Source organism: Crotalus tigris, unplaced genomic scaffold, assembly GCF_016545835.1.
Source record: "Crotalus tigris isolate CLP2741 ecotype Arizona unplaced genomic scaffold, ASM1654583v1 scf7180000017568.12009008, whole genome shotgun sequence".
In the NCBI taxonomy this organism is placed as follows: Eukaryota; Metazoa; Chordata; class Lepidosauria; order Squamata; family Viperidae; genus Crotalus; species Crotalus tigris.
Genome location: NW_024096478.1, coordinates 581,476 through 604,339, shown reverse-complemented (window position 1 = coordinate 604,339; position 22,864 = coordinate 581,476). Strand labels below are relative to the sequence as shown.

Below are 22,864 nucleotides of genomic sequence, written 5' to 3'. Positions count from 1 at the left end.
TTATTGTTTTTTTTTGTTTTGTTTTGTTTTTTGCTTAGTGTAAATGCATATCACACCACATATATTTGGATCATGGCTTCCATGTTAAGGATATAATTGAGGCCAAGTGAGTCAAAGGACGACTGAATAACCATGCATATACCAAAAATATCTAAAAGTTGTAATTTGAAGAATGGTGCTAAACATACATGGCTTATAGTCTTGAGAATCTCTTTTCCAGCTTCCAGGGACTGAGTAGGAGTTGCACTGTATGTAGCCTCTTGTAGTTCTTTTCATCCCTGGGATTAATGGAACTAATCTGGACCAGGTATATAGGTATCTTGATATAGATGGTATAGCATCTCTATTACACTAGAGAAAATAAACACCTGAAAAGTCCAGTGGAATCTGCAATCCAATTTGCAATTTTAAGTTAATTTGTGACCCTGTTTCATTATTTTTAAAATAAAAGGCAAAAGGGGCCAGCCTTCTCCTCCTCCCACTGTAAAATTGCTACATAAAGGAACAGCAAACAGTCAGAGGACCTTCTTTGCTCTTTGATCCTCCCCGCAGAGAGCACACCATGAAGCATCTGTTAAGACGTTAATCCTATTTAAAACCAGCTTTTGAATAGTTTAAAAGAGGAAATGCCAGCTTCTTATTTCCCACCCAGCAGGGATGAGGGGAAAAAAAAAACCCTGTGTTTTCTCTTCCTATATGTTAGTGGTGTATAGATCCAGGGCCAATCATTAGGATGTCAAAGCTGAAATGTGTTCCAACAGCCAAACATGTATTTTTCAGGAATCTCTCCTTGGAGGCTAAAACACGTAACATAGGTGAAATGGGGAAATAGTTTTGAAATACCAGTTTTGAAATACAATGATTCATACGAAGAGGAAATGTGGATAAGAAGGCTATGAATCACAGTAGTTGAGATAGGATGTCCTGAAGCATTGTTGCTAAATAAATCCTTCTTCAACCCCATTATTTTCTTTATAAACTAAACCAGTTTATTCAAGACAAAAGGAAAGGAAAGCGCCTACTTGTGGTTGTGTGGCTTGTTTACATTCAGACAGCTGCCTTTCTGTATCACTTACCTTAAATATCACACCAGAAGTCAGGCATATTAATTGACGTGACAACACTATGCACGGTTGCTCAGAAATAGATTCCACCACACTCATTCAGGCTGCTCCCAGGTATGGATGCCTAGAAAGGACTACCACAAGCTTTAGAGTTCAATAATCTGGATAGTCTTTCCCAACAAAGAAAGAGACAGAGGTAAGCTTTAAGCAAGCTTAAAGTACAGGAGTCACTGAAGCAGTAGGCGTGAGCTTAAATGGACTCCAGAAAATGGTAGAGGACAGGAAGACCTGGAGGAACGTTGTCTATGGGGTCGCGATGGGTCGGACACGACTTCGCAATTAACAACAACAAAAAGTACAAGTAATCCTAAACTTACAACAGTTCATTTAGTGACCATTTGAAGTCACAATGACACTGAAAAAAGTGACTTATGAACATTTTTCACACTTATAAGCCTCATGTTCACATGATTTACATTTGGATGCTCAACAGCTGGTTCATATTTATGACGGTTGCGGTGTCCCAGGATCACGTGGTCACCTTTTGCAATCTTCTGACAAGCAAAGTCAATGGGGAAGCCAGATTCACTTCACAACGGTGTTACTAACTTAACAACTGTAGAGATTCCCCTAACAAATGTGCAAGAAAAATCATAAAATGGGGCAAAACTCACTTAGCAAATGTCTCACTTAGCAACATAAATTCTGGGCTCAATTGTGGTCATAAGTCAAGGACTACCTATGCTAAGGTATTCATTCTTGCATATACCTGGATCCGAATTTCTATGGTCAGCAGAATTAAGTGATGTAACTTAATGGATTGTAGTAAATTATTAAATCAGGAAAGAATGGTCTGCAGTCCACATGCATATGGGCTCTTGAACCATAACACATACACAAAATGGCAGGCCAAGTAGAAAGGGGGGCTGATTCTTTTGCCTTGATATGTTCATTTCCTAGATAAATGAATTTCTGGTATGAGAGATTTAGATATGCGGCTTTACCTCTACAGCCTACAGTCTGGAGAAAAGCAATAACATTTGATTGTAAAAAATCATTTCCAGTAATCCTACCTGAACTTGCTTTCCTCTCCCCATTCTCTCCCTTAGTCTGTTTAATTTCCGCTTACCTTGTCTCTTTTTATTTTCCTAATGGGCCTAGAGCGTACGCCTCTGTGAAGCAATCATATTGAATTACTTTTCCTGCATAGACTTTTCTGCTACAGATGCTTGAGTTCATTGAATGAGGATGCAATGTGCCACAGAAGGACCAAAATAGCACCTTTTCTACTCATTAGTATATACAAGTAAGCTTCTCACTCCTGTTTTCCAACTGAACACCAACTAAATAAAAGCGTGGACATGTATGCACACAGACACAGACAGACACCTGCTGCTCATAAGGAATAGAGCTGGAAGGGACCTTGAAAGATTTCTAGTCCAACCTCCTACTCAAGCAGGAGACTCTATCCAGGGGTAGGCAACCTTGGTTTTTTTATGACTCATGGACTTCAACTCCCAGAATTCCTGAGCCAGCATGGGTCCACGAAGTCCACGAATCATAAAAGAGCCAAGGTTGCCTACCCCTGCCCTATACCATTTCAGACAAGTGACTGTCTAGTCTTTTCTTAAAAACCTCGAGTGATGAAGCACCCACAACTTCTGAAGGCAAGCTGTTCCATTGGTTAATTGTCCTCACTGTTAGGAAGTTTCTCCTTAATTCCAGGTTGCTTCTCTCCTTGATTAGTTTCCATCCATTGTTTCTTGTCTTGCCTACTGGTGCTTTGGAAAATAAGTTGACCCCCTCTTCTTCTTTGTGGCAGCCTCTCAAATACTGCAATACTGCTATCAAGTAACCCCCTAGTCCTTCTTTTCTCTTGACTAGCTTCAAATGAACAAATGAAGATATATTTTTATAAAATGAAGTTCCCACTTCCCCCCCCCCAAAAAAAAATTAGAACAAATGTATTTTTCTTTAAAAAGGGCACTTGGACACACACACACCCCTTCACCCTTTAATTTTATTGCTTTTATCCAAGGACCGGGTGTTAGCAGAAGCTGCTAATACCTCAAAATAACACTTTGTGACAGGAAAGACATAAATTATCAATTAACACCCCCTGCCTAAAGCACAGCTGCTAGAAACAGCTGTGATAAGATGCAGTTTCCTCCCCCCCCCCTTTCCTAGTGAGGCAAGAGGAGGTTCTGGTGTGAATATACTCATTCCTGGTGAAGGCAAGACCTGGGAGATGCTGTTATTTGATAACTTAAATGAAACCAAAGAAGTGATTAAGAAATAGAGGGGGAGGAAGAAACAAAAGGGAACCTGCAGGACCATTTTTCTCTCTCTAGGTATTGAATTCCCACAAGGAGGGCCCTTTTCCAACAAACAGGACAGGAATGCTCAAGTGCAAAAACTGTCACCTGGGATTCATGCATCTCAAACAGCCTTCTGGTGATTTGGAACTTGGAACTGGGGAAGACCTCAGGGAGAAAATTCACCCTCCTCTTCTCTTGCTGACCAGGAATGGGCCCAACCTCCTATTTGCAGCTCTGAAAATTCTCTTATTCTTATTTTGAGACGAGAAAGAAACGAAAAAATGTGACCAATGTAAAGTAGGCCTTTCAAAAGTAAATCTTTCAAGTTGAGCTCAATTCCTGGTGATTCCATGCACATGGTCATATCATTTTTGGATAAGTTTGTGCAAGGGAGTTTCTATGATCTTCATCCATGACGTTTATTGCACTTTGTAGCTTCTAGTACAGGGGTCCCCAACCCCTGGTCCATGGACCAGCACCGGGCCACAGCAAGCCAACAACCGGGCCGCATAAACAAGCAAAGCCCCATCCATGGGATGCAGGTAGCACATGAAACCATGTTCTCTCTGGTCTGCGGAAAAGTGTTTCTCTACAGAACCAGTCCCTGATGCCCAAAAGGTTGGGGGCCTCTGTTCTAGTATATTGCCCTAGTATTTTCTGATGTCTTCCATCTAGACCAGGGCTTTTCAACTTTTTCACCCACTGTACCACTTTTAGGATATGACAACATCTGAGTACCACCAGTTGCCTAGCAAGGTGTCAAAAACTTGATGACCCCCCCCCAAAAAAGAAAAAAGTGATAAAGTACAGGTAGTCCTCGACTTACAACAGTTTGCTTAGTGACTGTTCGAAGTTACAATGGCACTGAAAAAAGTGCCCCCCAAGGCACAGCCAAGCAAGACACCTGCCTGCCCATCTGGTGGCGCTCTTCCTCCTGTCCGAGGTTTTCATTGTTGTGAGTATTTCTGTTGAGGATTGGCAGCAGGGGTGGAGTGGGGGGTGTTTGGTTTTTATTCCCCCTGTCTACTGGGTGGTTGCAGCAGGTTTTGGTCACTTCACATGACTCTGGGACACTGTGACCATCATAAATATGAATCAGTTGCCAAGCATCTGAATGTATATCACAAAACCCTGGAGATGCTGATTGGCACTTCTTCTGGGCTTAGCAGAAGCGCCAGGATCAGCGCCGAGCTCCAGCTGGAGCCTGGCACTGATCCTGGCATTTCCTCTGAGCCCTGACACCCCCAAATAAACGCTGATCCAGGCGATAGCGCTGAGGCCTGACAGCCCTGCAAGCTCCAGCCATCTCTCGCTCAGGCTTGTACGGTGCTGCCACTGGTTCAGCTCATTCCCCTCCCCCGCTACCACTTTTCTAGGATGTTCGCGTATCACCTGCCAGGTGCCAATGTACCACAGGTGGTACCTGTACCAATGGTTGAAAAGCCCTGACCTAGATCTTTCCCTGCTTAGATTTCCAGGTTCAAACAAGGGACTATAGATGCTTTTCCCTAGCTCAGTGTTCTCTGCAAATCATTGCAAGCTTCCACCCTAAACAGTTGCTTTACAAAATATCTACAATCAGATCATCCTTTGCACTCAGCAAAAACGTTACCATGCCACTATAGATTATGGCTATACAACTATAGGCAATAGTTAGTAGCAGTCCTATAGCTTCAGGAGAGTTCCTTTTTTCTAATGGCCTAGCCCTAGCCAGTGGTGGGATTTCCTTTTTCTCCTTCTGGTTTTATTGCTTTGATGTTAGGAACACCTAAAGCTATTCCATGATTTTCAGTGATACAGAATATCTGAAGCAATCAAGAATATTACCAAAAGTGGCACATTTGAGCCATATACCCTAAACGTCATTTAGGTTTCTTTGGGGACAGAGTCAGCAATCCATATTTGATGCCTTTTCACAGTTAAACCTTACTGACCAAATGACAGTTTTAGGTCAGTGTTTCAATTTCTTTATTCTAAATGACCTTATGTTTAGTTAAAATAAAGTAAAATACTCCTTGCTTAACTGAACATGAAATGCTGGTTGAATATTCTTCTTCTTAAACATTTTACATGCTATTTTTGCAAACCAACAAATACCTATGTTGCAATACCAAGCCATGGCAGGATACTTGATACATTTACTCTGCAAGCATTTTGCTGTCTCTCCATCATAGTCTGGCATTCTGAAATTAAATACCTTAAACCCTTATTTAGAAAACGCTTATTGCTGCTGTGACTTGAATAATGTATACAAGTGTGACCTCAGAAACAAAGGCTGGCATGCTAAATATGCTTCTTATTTATACCATGTTGGACTTCAGGTAACTTGAGTACAGATAGTCTTCACTTAGCTACTGCCTTGTTTAATGGTGATGAAAAAGTAATGCTGCAACCAATCCTTGCATTTACAATCTTGGCCAGGTCTGTAAAGCAAAGAAAAGCTGAACTAAGATTCTAAGCACAGTCACAGTTTCACTTAGTGATGGCTTCATTTAACGATCAAGTAGAGGTTCCAATTGTGGTCCCCAAAAAGGAAAACCTGTAGTCTTCCACTAAAAAGAAAAGCTGACACTGAAGATCTCAAGCTCAGTTTAATCCCCAGTGTCCAATTTCAATGTGTGGGTAACCTTTTGAATAGCAATCAATAAATCATGTAAACCCAAACATGTTCTCTAAATCTCAGTTTATATCCTGATTAGTATTTTGTGAGAACAATGCCTAAAATAGTTTGCATATGTTATGTTTGAAGGCGCCTAAAGAAGTAACCCTTGATTGTGCATGAGATCTTTCCTGGGAATCCTTTGAATATCAGAAGAAGGATCCTCCTAATGGTGTTGATCTATAGTTCCCAGCATATCTCACTATTTGCCATGCTCAGTGGGATTATAAACGTTGTAGTTCAGCAATATCTGGAAGATTATACAATCCCTACCTTTGTTGCATATAAAAAAAACCATGCTACCTCCATGACAAAAGAAACTAGAGTAGGAATAAATCTGTTTCCAGTTTGCATTATGGAGCTATATCTACTCAAAAGTAAATCCTATTGGGTCTACATGAATTTGCTCCCAGTATCAGAAGGAATAGAATTGCTGCCTTAAGTTCCTAAGCATATTTTATGAATTATAGCCCTTGCATCTGCTTGGATTTGCAATATGAAACACTGCAATCTCCTATATCAGTTTTGGATCAAAACACAGAGATAAAGGAAAAGATACTCTCTTTCAAAGGGAAGGGTTGAAAATGTCCTAACAACCACATCCAGACCTTATAATTTTAAAGACTTGCCAAATCTGTTGTTAAGATGTTATCTGCAAGTAAAAGAAATAGAAACCATTTTAAGTGTGGGGGGGGGGAGATAATTTTGACAAATTAGGCTCCCTAATTTGGTTGTGTGTGTTTGTGTGTGTGTGTTTAAAAATGCCAATCTCAGTGACTGAATAAATCAAGGTAAGTATGGAAATTATCTTGGAGTTGCATAATCAGTTATTCTGAGAAAGGAGGTATCCAACTATTACAGGGATACATCCATAACCAATTAACAGATTGTCACCCTTTAATCCTATGTTGCAATTCGATTTCCTGCCTTTGGTTCAGCATCACTGTTAGGCTGAAAAATCAAACCTGCAATCCCTTCTTCAAATTTAGGAAATATCTCCAAAATACAAGCAGGGCCAGGCTTGGTAATTACTTGGATAGAGTAACATCAGAAAATGCCAGAATTGGAGACTCGCCTGGGATTTTGAAAACCTGGAAGAAATCAATGGCAAAGTACTCCCATACTGTTGCCAGGAAAACTATAGAGACTTATCCCTGAAGTAACCCAGTCAAGGCTTGAAGGAGACGTTATTTGTACCCCACACCTATAATCCCAGAATACACTTTGCAGACATAAAAGAACTTACAGGCAACCCTACGCCTATTTATTCAGAAGTCCTATTGCATTCAATGGGACTTATTTCTAGCAAAATATATGTAGTTGTGTATGCCTTGATTTTGAGTAAATATGCTATGGGACTGGACAGCAGACTGTCTTCCATGCAGCAATTTAAATATGCTTTTATGGCAGCCAACATTATCAAAAAAAGCTAATTCTGCCAACTGCCAGGAGCTCAATCCTGACCAGCTCCAGGTGGACTCTGCCTTCCATCCTTCCGAAGTCGGTAAAATGAGGACCCAGATTGTTGGGGGCAATATGCTGACTCTGTAAACCACTTAGGGCTGAAAAGCACTATGAAGATATATATAAGTCCAAGTGCTATTGTTATTGCTATCAGCAAGGCTTGTATACCTCTATGTGGGCAAGTGAATAGAAAGGGCTTTTCATAATAGTCTTCATTCCTCTCTGGCTTAACTTATTTGAACTGCATAACAAGGACATCTGTTGTCCATCTGGAGGACAGTAAGATCATATTTGGTATTTGCCATCTTTTTATTCAAAACAATCATAATATATACATAAATCACTCAAATTCCGGCAAGCAACAAAATCAGTCAGTTGCATTCGGCACTAATCACTGCAAATGCTTTCTCAAGAATCCATTGGTATTAAATCCTATGGTCAAGACTGAGTCCAATAATAGATTAAATATCCAATTCCTCTAAATATTTTATTTTTTAGATTTTTTTTCCCTTGTCTTGGCAGTTATCTTGTTCCCTGGCTTTATGTGGCAGATTTTCCTTCCCCATTTATCAACAGGCACCAGAAGTTATTTTCTATGCTTTTTGTCAGAAATAAATCAGCCATATTCCCAATCTGTTCTACAGGCTTCTTCCTAATAGCATAAACAGGACTTATTTTCATTTCCCACACAAAATTGGTGGGGATATTGCGGTATTAGGTTTGTTTTTGTTAATCTGCTAATTTTAATTATTAATTTGTTAATCTCAAATTATTCAATAATTACTCAAATACCTTAGTATTAATACTAGCACTGATGATGTTACCTAGTTTGGATACTGAAACGTCTGCAAGAAAACAACGAAGATGAGAGCGCACCGAAGCACTCCTCAAATACTGGTATTCTCTGGTACATTATGATAAATCCAAACCGATTATGTTTAGATCCATGGAATCAAGGGGAGGGCACATTGTAAGTGAAAAAACTGAATCTTTCATTTTGTGGTTGTAAATTAATCAAGGCTGCTGCTTTAAAAATAAAAGAGGGCCAAAACTTCATCTCTTGATATATCAGCCCTGGCACACTAGTGAGAAAGTGGCACTGAAGAGGGTCCCCTAACTGAATTATTGGAAAGATACGTTGGATTTCAGGGATTTCCTGCAGGACCAACTCTGTTATTCTGTGAGATCTCAGCTACAAAATGGATTAAAGCTAATGGATTCCTTCCCTCTCTGCAGAGAGAAACTCACACAGCGAACGACTTCCATCCGCCCTCTGCCTCCATCCCCCAGTGCGTTGTGACGGGGACAATCATCTTAAACTACGATAGCCCAAAATCAAGAGTCTGGAAGCAGCTTTTCCAACTACCAGATCTCATGAGTTTATGCTTTTTAATAAAATGTCTTATTTTACAGTAGTCTGGAAAAAGTGCTACCACTTTCCTTACAAAATGTAAAACGGTCCACACTCCCAGCCCAGCAAACAGCACATGAAACAGGAGCGGGGGGTGGGAGAGAGAAATGGATCCGGACTTGGGGTTCAAACAGCGACAAGAGAAGCAAGTAGCGCCGCGCACACCGCAGCCGAGGCGCAGAAAGCCACAGGCTCAGCGAAATTCCCTAGGTTGAACCCGGCGCAGGCGCAGACGCTCCAGGGCTGCGGGGGTGGCAGAGGCGGAAGCGAAGGAGGCAGACGGTTGGGATGTTTAGAGGAAATTGACACTCATTTCCTCTCTGTGGTTTGGTTACAAATCAACAACATCCTGTTCTTTTGTGAGGCTCGCCGGCGTCTGCCAGACGGATGGCTGCAGTCCCTTAAAGCTGCAGCAGCAGCAACAGCAGCAGCGCTCAAGCCGGCTAGGCTGGAGGGGGGAGGCGGGACGGCGAAGGCACCCCCGGCGCCCACGCTGGGCTCCTCCCTGGACCGGTTGACAGGTCGAGAAGGGGATCCAAAGATCTAGTTAGGAAGGGGAGCGACCCGCTCTCCCCTTGCTCCTGCATCCTCGGAACGCACGCTTAAGCCGTATGGCAGAGCCGCAGCTCTTTCGCACCCTTTAGCTGGGAATGGCTTTACACTGGTTTTGCTTTTTACGTTGGCTTTACTTGTGAGTAAGCCTCTCCTGAGCAACTCCTGCTTCGGGAGCAAGCACGATACTGACAAGGAGGGGGGCCCTGCTGAGTTGAAGGGAGTTTACTCCGTGTAAAGAGATAAAGATGACTTTCCGGGAAAGTGGTGGGCGCTGATCCCAATTCCTGCTTCTCCAGGCAACGGCTGAATAAACGGGACTGTAAGGAGAGTAAAGTCCCAGTGGCGGGTCAGCTCCAAACTAGGTGCAGGACAACTAACCCGGCGATAAGATTTTATTCTTACAGTCCCATTTAATATTCAGAAGTAAACTCATCTGTTACATGGAATGTGTTCATGATGGGTTTTGCATTTTTCCCTTGGACGGGTTAAATCCGGTTGAAATCCGTGTCTGTCTGGTTTTTTTTGTTTTGGTTTTTTTTTTAGTAAACCTGCCTACAATCCAGTTATGGCCATTTGAACATAACGATTATTATATCTGGCTTTGACTTCTATTGGCATTGCCTGCATCAATAAAAATTGTCAAGGAAACTAACAAAAATATCAAGTGTAGATTAAATGGGAGGAACTTTCCCCAAAATGGCCAGTGAGGACTGAGCCTGTTTAATGTCCCTGAAATTCTGAAACAAAAAACTGAAAAATCAAGAGCAAAGCATTGGGTAAGACACTTAAACCTAGAGATTGAAATGATGTCACAATACATCAGTCAGAAATACAATGGAATGAAATATTGAATCCATCACCCTTGTTGGGACCCTGACCAGAAGCCCTTGATATGGCAACATTAAGAGGCAAGGCCCACTTTAAAATCCTAACTTCAGATAAAGAGGGGGGGGGGTGTAGATATATGCTGAAGATATTTTAATTTGAATTCCTGCATTAATTAGGAAGCTGGAATGATAACTGAAATTATCCCTCCCAGCTATATAATTCTTTTTATTTCACAGTTTCAGAGCATGGGAAAGCCATGCTATGTAAAACACATCCATGCAGAATAATGTTTTAATGTTAGTTTTCTAATTGCAGACTTAATTGTATTCTAGTTTCTAGGATAATGTTGGTCCCCAGGTTGCCAATTTTTTGTGGAACTAACTTCCAAAGAAATATTATCTGAATTGCAGTTTTATTGCCCAGTCCTAATCTATTTACTTAGAAATAAAACGCCTGTTGTTTCCTATTTTTACTTTTAGCTTTATTTTACAATGTTGAATCTAAAACAGACGGAAAGGAAAGATTAAAACTGTTTTTAATGATTTTTTAAAAAAAGCTTTCAGTATTTTTGGACTTCTCTGTATCCTCTTGGCTAATTGTATACCACAGACGAATATTTCTGATAAAAGCCTAAAGGATAAATTCTAACCTAAAATGTACTGAGTTCTTTTCAGAACTTGGTTTGTAGTGATATAGATTCCACTTCTACATTTCTTAATCTATAGGAACCAGGGAATCTTAGACAAAATGCCCTCCTGGAATATTATATTTACAGAACCATCATCCTGCAGTATGGAGACTTCAGCTAGCTCTCTTTAAAAGAAAAGGATACTTTTTTTTCTAGAGGAAGAACTATCAATGACTTCTAGACATCAAGCTTACTGGGATTTGAAGCTCAGAAGTAGAATCAGGCCAGTTTCTGAAAAGCAATTGTCTGACTCATCTTTCCAGAAACTAGGAGTGAGAAATAGAAAACTTCTCAGCCATAAGACTGATTTTTTTTTTAAATTTCAGCATTTATATTTATATCATCCATAAATAGCACCTAGTATATTTTATTTTTAACACTGTAGGAGTTAGAAGTGTTGAGTTTCTGGCTGACTTAAGATGGTTGGAAATTATGGAAATTATACTGTAATAGATGCTGTAGCTGTAATCTATGAGCAGCTTTTGAGGAAAGGCTTGTCCAACTACTTTCTCTACAGCAGTAACTCTAAGACAGTAGCTCTAAGCCTTATGAAAATTCACAGTGACCTGGAAAATATTTCACAAATCTCTTTCTAGGATCTTGCAGTCAAAAGTTAGCAGAAAAACCTGCTAAAATATTAAACAATTCTTAATGGAAAAAAAAGATTTCCATTCTCTAATCAAGTAGATTATTAAACACAAGTTTAACATAATATACAAACTCCTGACTGTGTTGTTTCTGTCTGTGTGGATATTTCAGTCATTACAGAAAGGTGAGTTACAGTATTTCTACTATCTGATCTATCATATTTGCAAAGGATACAGTAGCTAGGATCTAAGGTATGCACTACAGCTATACTATAATCATGCACTGCTCTGAAAGCTTGTTTTCAAAGAGCAGCTTTCTATTGTGGATACGTTTCTGAAATTAAAAGACTTCCAAAAGCATTTTTCTGCATATGTATACTTTCGTGCAAAAAAAAAAAAAAAAATTCCTCCGAGTGGCCAAAACTCTTAGGTATTGCTAAAGTAGCTATTTAAATGTCAGTATAGCACCTTAAAAACATAAAAGTCTATACCAGGGGTAGGCAACCTTGGCTCTTTTATGACTCGTGGACTGGCTCAGGAATTATGGGAATTGAAGTCCACGAGTCATAAAAGAGCCAAGGTTGCCTACCCTTGTTCTATACCACTATCCCTCTAACAGATGGCTGCTATGCAAAGTTAGTTACACCTTCGCTCACTGATTTAAATATATTTATTTCAGAAAAATGTAATCAATGAGGTTGCCCTAAATCTTCATAGGAAGATGGAAGTGCCATTTACGACTCGATCCTTTTCACCCAAGGCAATACGCTATTCTCATCTTTGCTGTTTTGGTCTGCTTAGATCCCAGTTGCAATAGTTAAATAACGTCTCCTCCACATTTAATACTAGCACATGCAGGATGTATTTGTTTACAGTACAGTCATTTTGTTCTCTGTCTCTTTGCTATGCTTTGAGCATTCACCATAAACATCAAAGTTATTGCTGATTCCTCAAAATACTAGAGAAAACTACAACAATGGCAATCATAGGAGAAGGGGAAAAAAAGATATCAATGGCTTGTTGGACCTGATCCTATGATGATATTATTTCTGATCTGCCCAATAGCTGAAGGGGCTGCATTCCAAGCAGATTAGAAAGTTACTTTCAACTCAAAGATGGGCTTTAGAAAATGGAAGAAAAATAGTAAAATAATAAAACATACATGAAAAATATGAAACTCTGTTCCGCTCTGGAATGAGCACTGAAAAACAAACAACAGAAATGCTAGCTAGGACAACAGAAATCCTCAGACCTAAGGAAACAATTACCAATTACTTATGCAATCCATAAGTAGAGCCCCACAATGATTGAGGATCTTGAAAGATGACCCGTAGACCCAGGCAGGAAGTTTCCTAAGGTATCAGCTGAGTCTAGCCTAGGTAATTCCTAGGATAACCTTCAAGCAATGAGAATAAGGCATATTTGTGCATAGCTACAGTGTAAATACCTTGGATCCAGTAGGAGCTAGTTCCAGGTGAGCACAGGAAGGAGCTATTAGAGTTGGCAGACTCCTACACTGTACATTCCTAGTATCTAGTTTTGCAGCTACAGCCATAAATCAGCAGCTGAAGAGTCCCACAAGAGGAAGCACTTCAGTCAACAGAAACACCCCAGTAGATTTATCTCCTGATTTGAAAAAAGGTTCCTGTTTCTCATTTCAGGAGGGGCAGATATATTAGTCAGTTGCAAGAAAAGCAGCAAAGCGTTTCAAGGTATCTTGAAAATTAACACATCAGCTGTCATGGGCTAAACTAGGCTTACCTTGTAATGAAAATGCTTATTTTTATGGTGCTGCAAGACGAACAGGTTTTTCTCCGCCACATTTTCTAAAAAACAAAAAAATTGAATGTGCTCACCTAGTTTTTATGAATTCTCTTAACTGCTGCATTTCTTAATTTTGTAGGTTCATTGTTAAGTTGTCTCAAGCATTCAACAGAAGGGTGGGCAATTCAGAAATATGTAAGGGAAAAGCATTTGGCAATAACACATACAACTTTTTACCTCTTGTTTTAAAAAATTATTTTCTGCTCCTTTTTAAAAGCCTAGTGAAAGTAAGTCAGTTGCCTACAATAGGATTCATAGACTTAAGAATTCAAGGAAAAGAACTGATTTGTTCCAGATTAAGTTTTGGCAAATAAGTATCTTTCCTATTCTATAAAACGCTATTCAGTCCATGGATCATTTAAATTGGTATGCATCAATTTCAGATCATATATAACTCAGTTTGATCTACTTTAGACAATGAAATGAAAGATGGATTTACCATAGAAAGTCCCATGTTGCCCAAAGAATACTATAACATATTGTCCCTGGACTATGTATACTTTCTTTTTAGCATAGAAGTTACTGTACCAACAGACTGCCATTTTCTAAGTCTGTATTTGTTTCCACCACGTTCAAGCTAACTAGTGGAAGCAATAGAGATTTAAGATCCTAGTTGCTTAAGGAGCTCACTGAATGATTTTGAGATTATCATGTTTTCCTGGCATAACCTATTCCACCGGTGAGGTGCTATGACAACAAAATATGACAAGATCATCACTTGAGCCATATTAAGAAAGCTGAAATATAAAATTAATTAATTAATAAAACTGAACTTATTGCAGGAGCATCATTTGTCTTCTAGTCAAGTTACAGTTATATGCATACTCAGAGGACATATAGCAAGCAGCCAAAAATAATTTGCTGTGAATTTATCTTGGAGAAAGGCTTTTGATTCTTTAGAATGAAGTGCTGAATAAAAGAAATAACACAGTATGTTGTAAGAACTAGGTAACCTGTCAAAAAACAGAATGAGAAATAGTTATCATAGACTCAGTTTAAACTGTAGATTGTAATGGCTAAGCTACCAATCCAATTTCCGGACCATTGAGACTAATTATTAGTATAATCAGGCAATAAAATGCCACTACCTCATCTTACCAGTTGCAATGTGTGATGGCAACTGTTCATTCAAAAATCAGGATGCTTTCCTCAAGTCCATAGAGTAAAAATAAAATTACTGATTTACTAGAATGAACTGGTGATATATCTGTTTATAGATAAAGATGACTCTGGTTTTGTCTGCAAATCATTTATTTTGGAAGCCATACTCTGCACTCTATTTTCACTCAAATCAAAAAGGATACATTTGATCTGCTGAACTGTGAAATCCTGTCCAGGAAATGTCCATTTAACTATAAAGCATTGATTTAATCATTGGATCCAGTACAAGTCAGCTTGGAAAATATTCTAAACTAACTATCACTGTCTGCTAAATATCACCTTTCGGTTGTGCTCCTTGTCGTGTGCTGGGCTAAAGAAAACAATTTCTTCTCCTGACTGTAGAAAGAGAGATGGTAGCTACAAATGATATGAAAGTAATATCCAGAAAGGCATCAGCTCCACCCAATAAAGCTACCCACACACATTCTGGTTATCGATTGTGGTCAGACTATGTCGCCCAGTAACTGAGTGGCCATTTGCCCGTTTTATGATACAAATGTGAAAATAGTGAATCTGGATCATTAGAAAACAATAAGCAGGTGATTTAATTAAATCATTCAGAATCTGAATTTCCCTGATACAGAATTGAATTGGTGAAGATAATTCAATGCAATAATTGCTGTAATTTATCCATGGCACGTATTGACCAGCAACTTTGCTTAGACTTTCATCAGATCCACAAGAAGTCTTTACAGACAAAAAGTATGGAAAATAAGATATGAAGGGGAAGAAATGTCATTGTGACCACATTTACTCAGTTCCTGGATTCAGAGTGCTCAAATATCTTCATAGCATACAGCCTCTCAGGTCACGAGGCCCTGGGCATAAGGCCAAAGGCCTTTAGGCACAAAACTGGGGGGGGGGAGAAATCGGCTTGGATTCAACTATAGCAGTGATGGCGAACCTTTTAGAGACCGAGTGCCCAAACTGCAACCCAAAACCCACTTATGCATCGTCGAGTGCCGGGTGGGTGTGGCCCATTGGGTAGGTGTGGCCCATTGGGTAGGTGTGGCCCATTGGGTGGGCGTGGCCACAGTGGTAACGGCAGACTGGGTGGGACTAAAAAGTTCAATCAATCAATTCCAACTTTGCAAGATCTTTTTTTCCCCCGCAAGAAGTTGAAATTGACTGATTGAACCTTTTTTTTTTTTTTTGCACACGGCGGCGGAGGCCTAAAGCGAAAAGGTTTTATAAAACCCAGCTGAAGGCCTAGGACTGGGGCGATGGCGCGTGTGCCCACAGAGAGGGTTCTGAGTGCCGTCTCTGGCACCCGTGCCATAGGTTCGCCACCACTGGACTATAGCAAGGCAAAAGGGAACTGGGTTTTTGGTCTCCCTGATTCTGGTTAAGTATCATCTTTAACTCTTGTATGGCCGTACTCCCCCTGAGAGAGCTAGTGTGCAACTTGGGGTCCTCAAGGATTAGGTATCAGCTCTTTTTGGGGAGGAGGGCAGTTGCATAGATATATCTTGTGTGTTCCCATTATGTCCATTCCTGGATCGGGAAACCTAGCTCACAGTCATTCATGACCTGGTAGCTTCTCAGCTGGATTACTACAATGTGCTCTATATGGGAGTTCCCTTGAAGTCCATAAAGAAATTACAGCTGGTTCAGAATGTGGCAGCATGTACAATCCTGGACTCTCAGTTTGTCCATGTTGTGTAAGCTACACTGACTTCCAGTTTCTTTCAAGGTGTGATTCAAGGCACTAGCTCTCTGTCAGGCAGAGATAACCAGGAACATTAACTGAGTTCAAAACACAGAAAAGTTTCTTTTGTTGTTGTTAGTTGCGAAGTTGTGTCTGACCCATCATGACCCCATGGACAACGTTCCTCCAGGCCTTCCTGTCCACTACCATCTTCTGGAGTCCATTTAAGCTCACTCCTACTGCTTCAGTGATTCCATCCAGCCACCTCATTCTCTGTCGTCCCCTTCTTCTATTGCCCTCAATCTTTCCCAGCATTAGACTCTTCTCCAGTGAGTCCTTCCTTCTCATTAGGTGGCCAAAGTACTTGAGTTTCATTGTTACCTATAGACAAGAATTTAGTCAACTAATGGTCAAAACTAAATTGGTGCTAGATAAGGGTCAATGGAATTCACATGGGGCTGGATTTGGCTATGCAACCTCCACTTCTCCCCCCCAAAAAAGTATCAGACATGAGTAATTCATGGAGGATATAAGTACCAGGTATTAATGAGGCAGGAGCAGAAATCAGAGGTTTCATCTACGTACATGACAGTATTTGTACCACTCTCTAGTTTTAACCCAAGCTCGGGAAATTGAAACATATGTTACCTCCTCATGCCAGAAAAATGTTAGGTTCGCAGATGACCACAAATAAATGAGAAAGCAATTCCAATTTTTCCAATTCCATTTAAGACATAGATCATGGATCTGCAGATTAGGCCAGAAAATGGGAACTCCAGATGTTGTAGCTTCTCTTGCACATTTTCATTTGGTGCCCTTTTTTATATTTTGTGAAGGGAATGTCACATCCTATGCTGCACCCTATGCCTTCTACCCACCTTTGATTTGCAAAGTTGGCAAAGAGCTAAACTGGGATTCAACCTTCCAGTTTAAGGGGTAAGAGAAGGTGGCCTGCTAAGATAGCACTATCTATCATGCTGAAAGGAGAAGGATATTGCTATATTGTTCTTTTTCAGGTTTTATTTTAAGATCTTCATAAATTTAAGCAGTTCCATTGATGGGGTTACTACCAAGAAGCTGCTGCATACCTAAAACTGATTCAGGAAAGCAATGCCAAGACAACTGTTTTCCTTCCCAAATATCTCATTGGTAGTTAATGAAGGTGCAACAGATTACTATTTGAAAGGTCCTTGGTGCTCTCTGAGCTTGCTTGTTTTCTTACAGACATTTCATTACCCAAACTAGGTACCATCATCTAGCACTGACGATGTTATCTAGTTTGGGCAATGAAATGTCTGCAAGAAAACAAGCAAGCCCAGAAAGCACCACTCATGTCAACCCTGATCTACAAATATTCACCTTTATTAGATTATTATTTCACTTCAGGTAATTGCACTATGTCCTCCATACAATATGATAGTCTTGAGAAGCTGAAGAGTTAGCACTGTGGGCCATCCAACTACTTAACCTTCTCTGCTAAAAGAAGGACTATGGGTGACATGATAGTAGTGTTCCAATATTTGAGGGACTGCCACAAAGAAGACGGGGGTGTGTGTGTCAAACTATTTCCCAAAGCACGAGAAGGCAAGACAAGAAGCAATGGATGGAAACTAATCAAAGAGAGAAGCCACCTAGAACTAAGGAGAAATTCTCTGACAATTCTTCTTCTTCTTGTGCCATATCCATTATCGGACATTGGCAATCATGTTGGCGATCCTGTTTTTATCAGCAGCTGCACGAAAAAGTGCTGCTGAGTTTTGTCCAAACCAATCCCTTAGATTTTGAAGCCATGATGTTCTTCTTCTGCCTGGACCTCGTTTGCCTTCAATCTTTCCCTGGAGGATTAAAAGGAGTATGCCGCATTTTTCTGGGTGTAACATCACATGTCCGAAATATTCTAATTTTTGTTTTTTAATTGTTTTGATGATTTCCCTTGGCTTTCCCAGGCGGCTTATCACCTCCTCATTTCAGATCTTGTCAACCCAGCTTATATGTAACAGCCACCTGTAAATCCACATTTCAAATGCTTCTAGTCTCTTCAGTCAGAGACCAACTCTCTACTCCATAGAGCAGGATAGGAAAAATATAGCATCTGACAAGCCTGATTTTCAGTCTTAGGCTTATGTCGTGACTGCAGAAGACCTTTTTCCTTTTGAAGAATGCTGTTCGGGCTTTTTCTATCCTTGTCTTTACTTCAACAGTCATGTCCCAGCTTTCATGTAAATTCTCTGACAGTTAGAACAATTAACCAGTGGAACAGCTTGCCTTCAGAAATTGTAAATGCTCCATCACTGGAGGCTTTTATGAAGAGACTGGATAGCCACTTGTCTGAAATGGTATGGGTCTCCTGCTTGAGCAGAGTTGGACTAGATGACCTCCAATTTCCCTTCCAGCTCTATTATTCTGTATAGTGTCCTGCTCTTTAGCACCCACTGCCTAAGATGCATTTACTTTGCCCACGGATAGAGCTGGCTCTGCAGGAAAATGATAGCTCTTTAAATAAGCTATTCCCTTTTTTGCATAACTGTTCTCAAACGTCTTTCCTTCGCAGGAGATATTTACTTTGTGATCTACTTTTCTGTTCTAGAAATTCAAGCAATTCTAATGTTATCAGTAAGCCTTTTAAAATAATGTTTTGGAGTAGAGATGAAATTGATGTGAATTAAAACAAATTACAAAGTGTATACTCAGGTTTGGTTTCGTTTTTTTCTTTCCTGAACTTTCAGGTGGAAAGTCTCCTGAGAAGGAAGCATTTCCCTTTTGCATTTCTTAACTTATACAAACATACAGGCATTATCATAGCTATCTGCTAGCAGAAGGGTTACTATGTTCCCCATGCATCAGATGAGGTACGTTTTAGTGCATCAGCGTTTTATCTTTTAATAAAATGTGTTAATCTGAAAAAAATCTGCTCCCAGGCTCCATCTGATTCTATTCAATATCTTTTATATATCAAATAGTAACTTGTATTTCCACATCGTTTTGAATATTCAAGGGCCATTTTCAATTTATTCTACAATCCAGAATACTACGAACTTTTCCTTCATGGAAAAAAAATAATGCTTCTGAATCTCTCTTCGTGTTTACTTCCTGTATTAAAATGAACGAGAGGCACTTGCAATTAATATTTAACAAGGTTACAGGAACGTTCAGATGTTATTAGATTATTGAACAGCCAAAAATAATTTGCTGTGAATTTATCTTGGAGAAAGGCTTTTGATTCTTTAGAATGAAGTGCTGAATAAAAGAAATAACACAGTATGTTGTGAGAACTAGGTAACCTGTCAAAAAACAGAATGAGAAATAGTTATCATAGACTCAGTTTAAACTGTAGATTGTAATGGCTAAGCCACCAATCCAATTTCCGGACCATTGAGACTAATTATTAGTATAATCAGGCAATAAAATGCCACTATCTCATCTTACCAGTTGCAATGTGTGATGGCAACTACTCATTCAAAAATCAGGATGCTTTCCTCAAGTCCATAGAGTAAAAATAAAATTACTGATTTACTAGAATGAACTGGTGATATATCTGTTTATAGATAAAGATGACTCTGGTTTTGTCTGCAAATCATTTATTTTGGAAGCCATACTCTGCACTCTATTTTCACTCAAATCAAAAAGGATACATTTGATCTGCTGAACCGTGAAATCCTGTCCAGGAAATGTCTATTTAACTGTAAAGCATTGATTTAATCATTGGATCCAGTACAAGTCAGCTTGGAAAATATTCTAAACTAACTATCACTGTCTGCTAAATATCACCATTCGGTTGTGCTCCTTGTCGTGTGCTGGGCTAAAGAAAACAATTTCTTCTCCTGACTGTAGAAAGAGAGATGCTAGCTACAAATGGTATGAAAGTAATATCCAGAAAGGCATCAGCTCCACCCAATAAAGCTACCCACGCACATTCTGGTTATCGATTGTGGTCAGACTATGTCGCCCAGTAACTGAGTGGCCATTTGCCCGTTTTATGATACAAATGTGAAAATAGTGAATCTGGATCGTTAGAAAACAATAAGCAGGTGATTTAATTAAATCATTCAGAATCTGAATTTCCCTGATACAGAATTGAATTGGTGAAGATAATTCAATGCAATAATCGCTGTAATTTATCCATGGCACATATTGACCAGCAACTTTGCTTAGACTTTCATCAGATCCACAAGAAGTCTTTACAGACAAAAAGTATGGAAAATAAGATGTGAAGGGGAAGAAATGTCGTTGTGACCACATTTACTCAGATCCTGGATTCAGAGTGCTCAAATATCTTCATAGCATACAGCCTCTCAGGTCATGAGGCCCTGGGCATAAGGCCAAAGGCCTTTAGGCACAAAACTGGGGGGGGGGGAATCGGCTTGGATTCAACTTTATCAGGGATGGCGAACCTTTTAGAGATTGAGTGCCCAAACTGCAACCCAAAACCCACTTATGCATCCTTGAGTGCTGGGTGGGTGTGGCCCATTGGGTGGGCATGGACCATTGGGTGGCTGTGGCCGTGGTGGTAACGGCAGATTGGGTGGGACTAAAAAGTTCAATCAATTCCAACTTTGCAAGATCTTTTTTTCCCCGCGAAAAGTTGAAATTGACTGATTGAACCTTTTTTTTTTTTTTTGCACACGGTGGCGGAGGCTTAAAGCGAAAAGGTTTTATAAAACCCAGTTGAAGGCCTAGGACTGGGGCGACGGCACGTGTGCCCACAGAGAGGGCTCTGAGTGCCATCTCTGGCACCCGTGCCATAGGTTCGCCACCACTGGACTATAGCAAGGCAAAAGGGAACTGGGTTTTTGGTCTCCCTGATTCTGGTTAAGTATCATCTTTAACTCTTGTATGCCCGCACTCCCCCTGAGAGAGCTAGTGTGTTTACTTCCTGAATTAAAGTGAATGAGAGGCACTTGCAATTAATATTTAACAAGGTTACAGGAACGTTCAGATGTTATTAGATTACTGAACATATCAACAAGTTAAGTCTTCAGAAATTCTCTTCCACTGTTTCTTGAAATATCATCTCTGAATGTAAATTTAATTATATCCCAATTTCCTGGGAATTTTCTCGGCACTTAAGAGAGACACATTTCTGTGTCAATACTAAGACGAAAATTTGACTTGGACAGGAGGTTCCGTGTTCCTAGATAGAGGGCTGTGCTGCCCTAAATCCCAGTGCTCTTTACGGAGATGAAAGGCACCACAAATTATAGATACCACCTTTCCCTATTGGGGCAAGAAAGAGTTCCGCAAAGAAAATATTCTGAAAAGAATTGCAATGAATTCAGTTAAACAGGATCATATACGGTAGCTTAGATCTAATTTACAATGCAATATATATAGAAATATATATCCAAGGCTTTTATTGACAATTACCCTGCTTCATTTATGGAATTTTAGAGGCAATGTAATAATAATTTTATCTTCCATTTTTCCGTCCCATCTTTTATTTTTAATACCAAATATCTACTAACATTTACCAAATATTGTTATTACCAAATACAGTTATATAGAGACAGAGTAGCAATGCCACATCTTTTGATTGATAGCACAGAGATCCCTTTACCTGGGAACATTTACCAAAATAAAGGGACCTTCCATTTCTTTATTTCTCATGATTCAAACAAATGGGGGAAATACCAGACTGTAGGTGGTCTGAAAATATTCTTTGAGCCTGAGTGAAAGTAACAAATACATTTTGTTTTCCCAGACAAAGGTGTTGCCATAGATTGGACTGCAATTCTTGGATAAACTGTTTTGCTAAGACTCATCTGCATTTCTGCCCCCCCCCCTTCTGCCCTTCTCCCCATTTCAGGTTTATCTGATTGCTTCTAAACCTCAGTGATGATGGATCAGATCAAACGTGATGGACTAACAGCTTTCATTATCCCCCATGGCAGCTTGGGGGGGGGGGTGTTAGAGATCATTGTAGTCCCACACATCTGGAGGTCACTGAGTTTGAAGAAGTGAGCTCACACGGTTTTGCCCAGCCTTTCTGGATGATCCGGGTTCTGCTCTTGCTTGGGAAGATATTCTGGAAAACCAAATGCTCCATGTTAAACTTATTCTTTACCCTGCTTTCTTACTCAGGCTTTGCAAATGCACTGAATGCAGCTATTATATACGATCCTGTCCTGGGGGAAAAGAAGAGGAAGCTGGTGGGAAGGAGGATTAAGGAATGAGTATTGATTTTCCAGCTCGGCCGTTTTCCATTGATTAAGAGGCCTTTTCTCAAATACATGCTTTCCTTCCTTCCTTCCTGCTGTCCTCAAGGCTCACAGAAATGCAGATCACGTCCTTAACTGGAAAAAAAAAATGCAATATCCAATTCAGGGAATTCCAGATTTCTTTTGAGCCGTTGACGTAGGAAGAAAGTAAGATCGCAGTACGGCCCTACAAAATTTCCAGATTTGTGAAGGGATTGGGGGGGGGGCATGTTCTTCCACCCTCTCAATGTCGCCTTCATTTTTTAAAGGTCTCCGAGATACATGGGACTTCAACTTAATAACCAGAAATGCCGCCGCCGCCGCCGCCGCCCTTCACAGAAGGCGAGCAGGCGTCGGCGCTGTATCGACATCCCGCGGGGCGTCCGGAGGGTCACTACAAGCCCAGCACCAGCCAGGAGAAATACTCGCAAAAGGATCCGAAACAAGGTTCAACCACACGCAG

General features: G+C 40.2%; 1 protein-coding gene across 1 annotated transcript in view; it reads right to left on the bottom strand.

Annotated features, from left to right (window-relative positions):
- The window catches only part of LOC120311430, a 29,877-nt gene that overhangs the window by 1,304 nt on the left and 5,709 nt on the right, over window positions 1-22,864 (bottom strand). Inside the window, exon 4 of the mRNA XM_039350901.1 lies at window positions 13,336-13,400. Coding sequence (XP_039206835.1) covers window positions 13,336-13,400 — 65 coding nt within the window. The remainder of the gene's footprint in view (window positions 1-13,335; window positions 13,401-22,864) is intronic.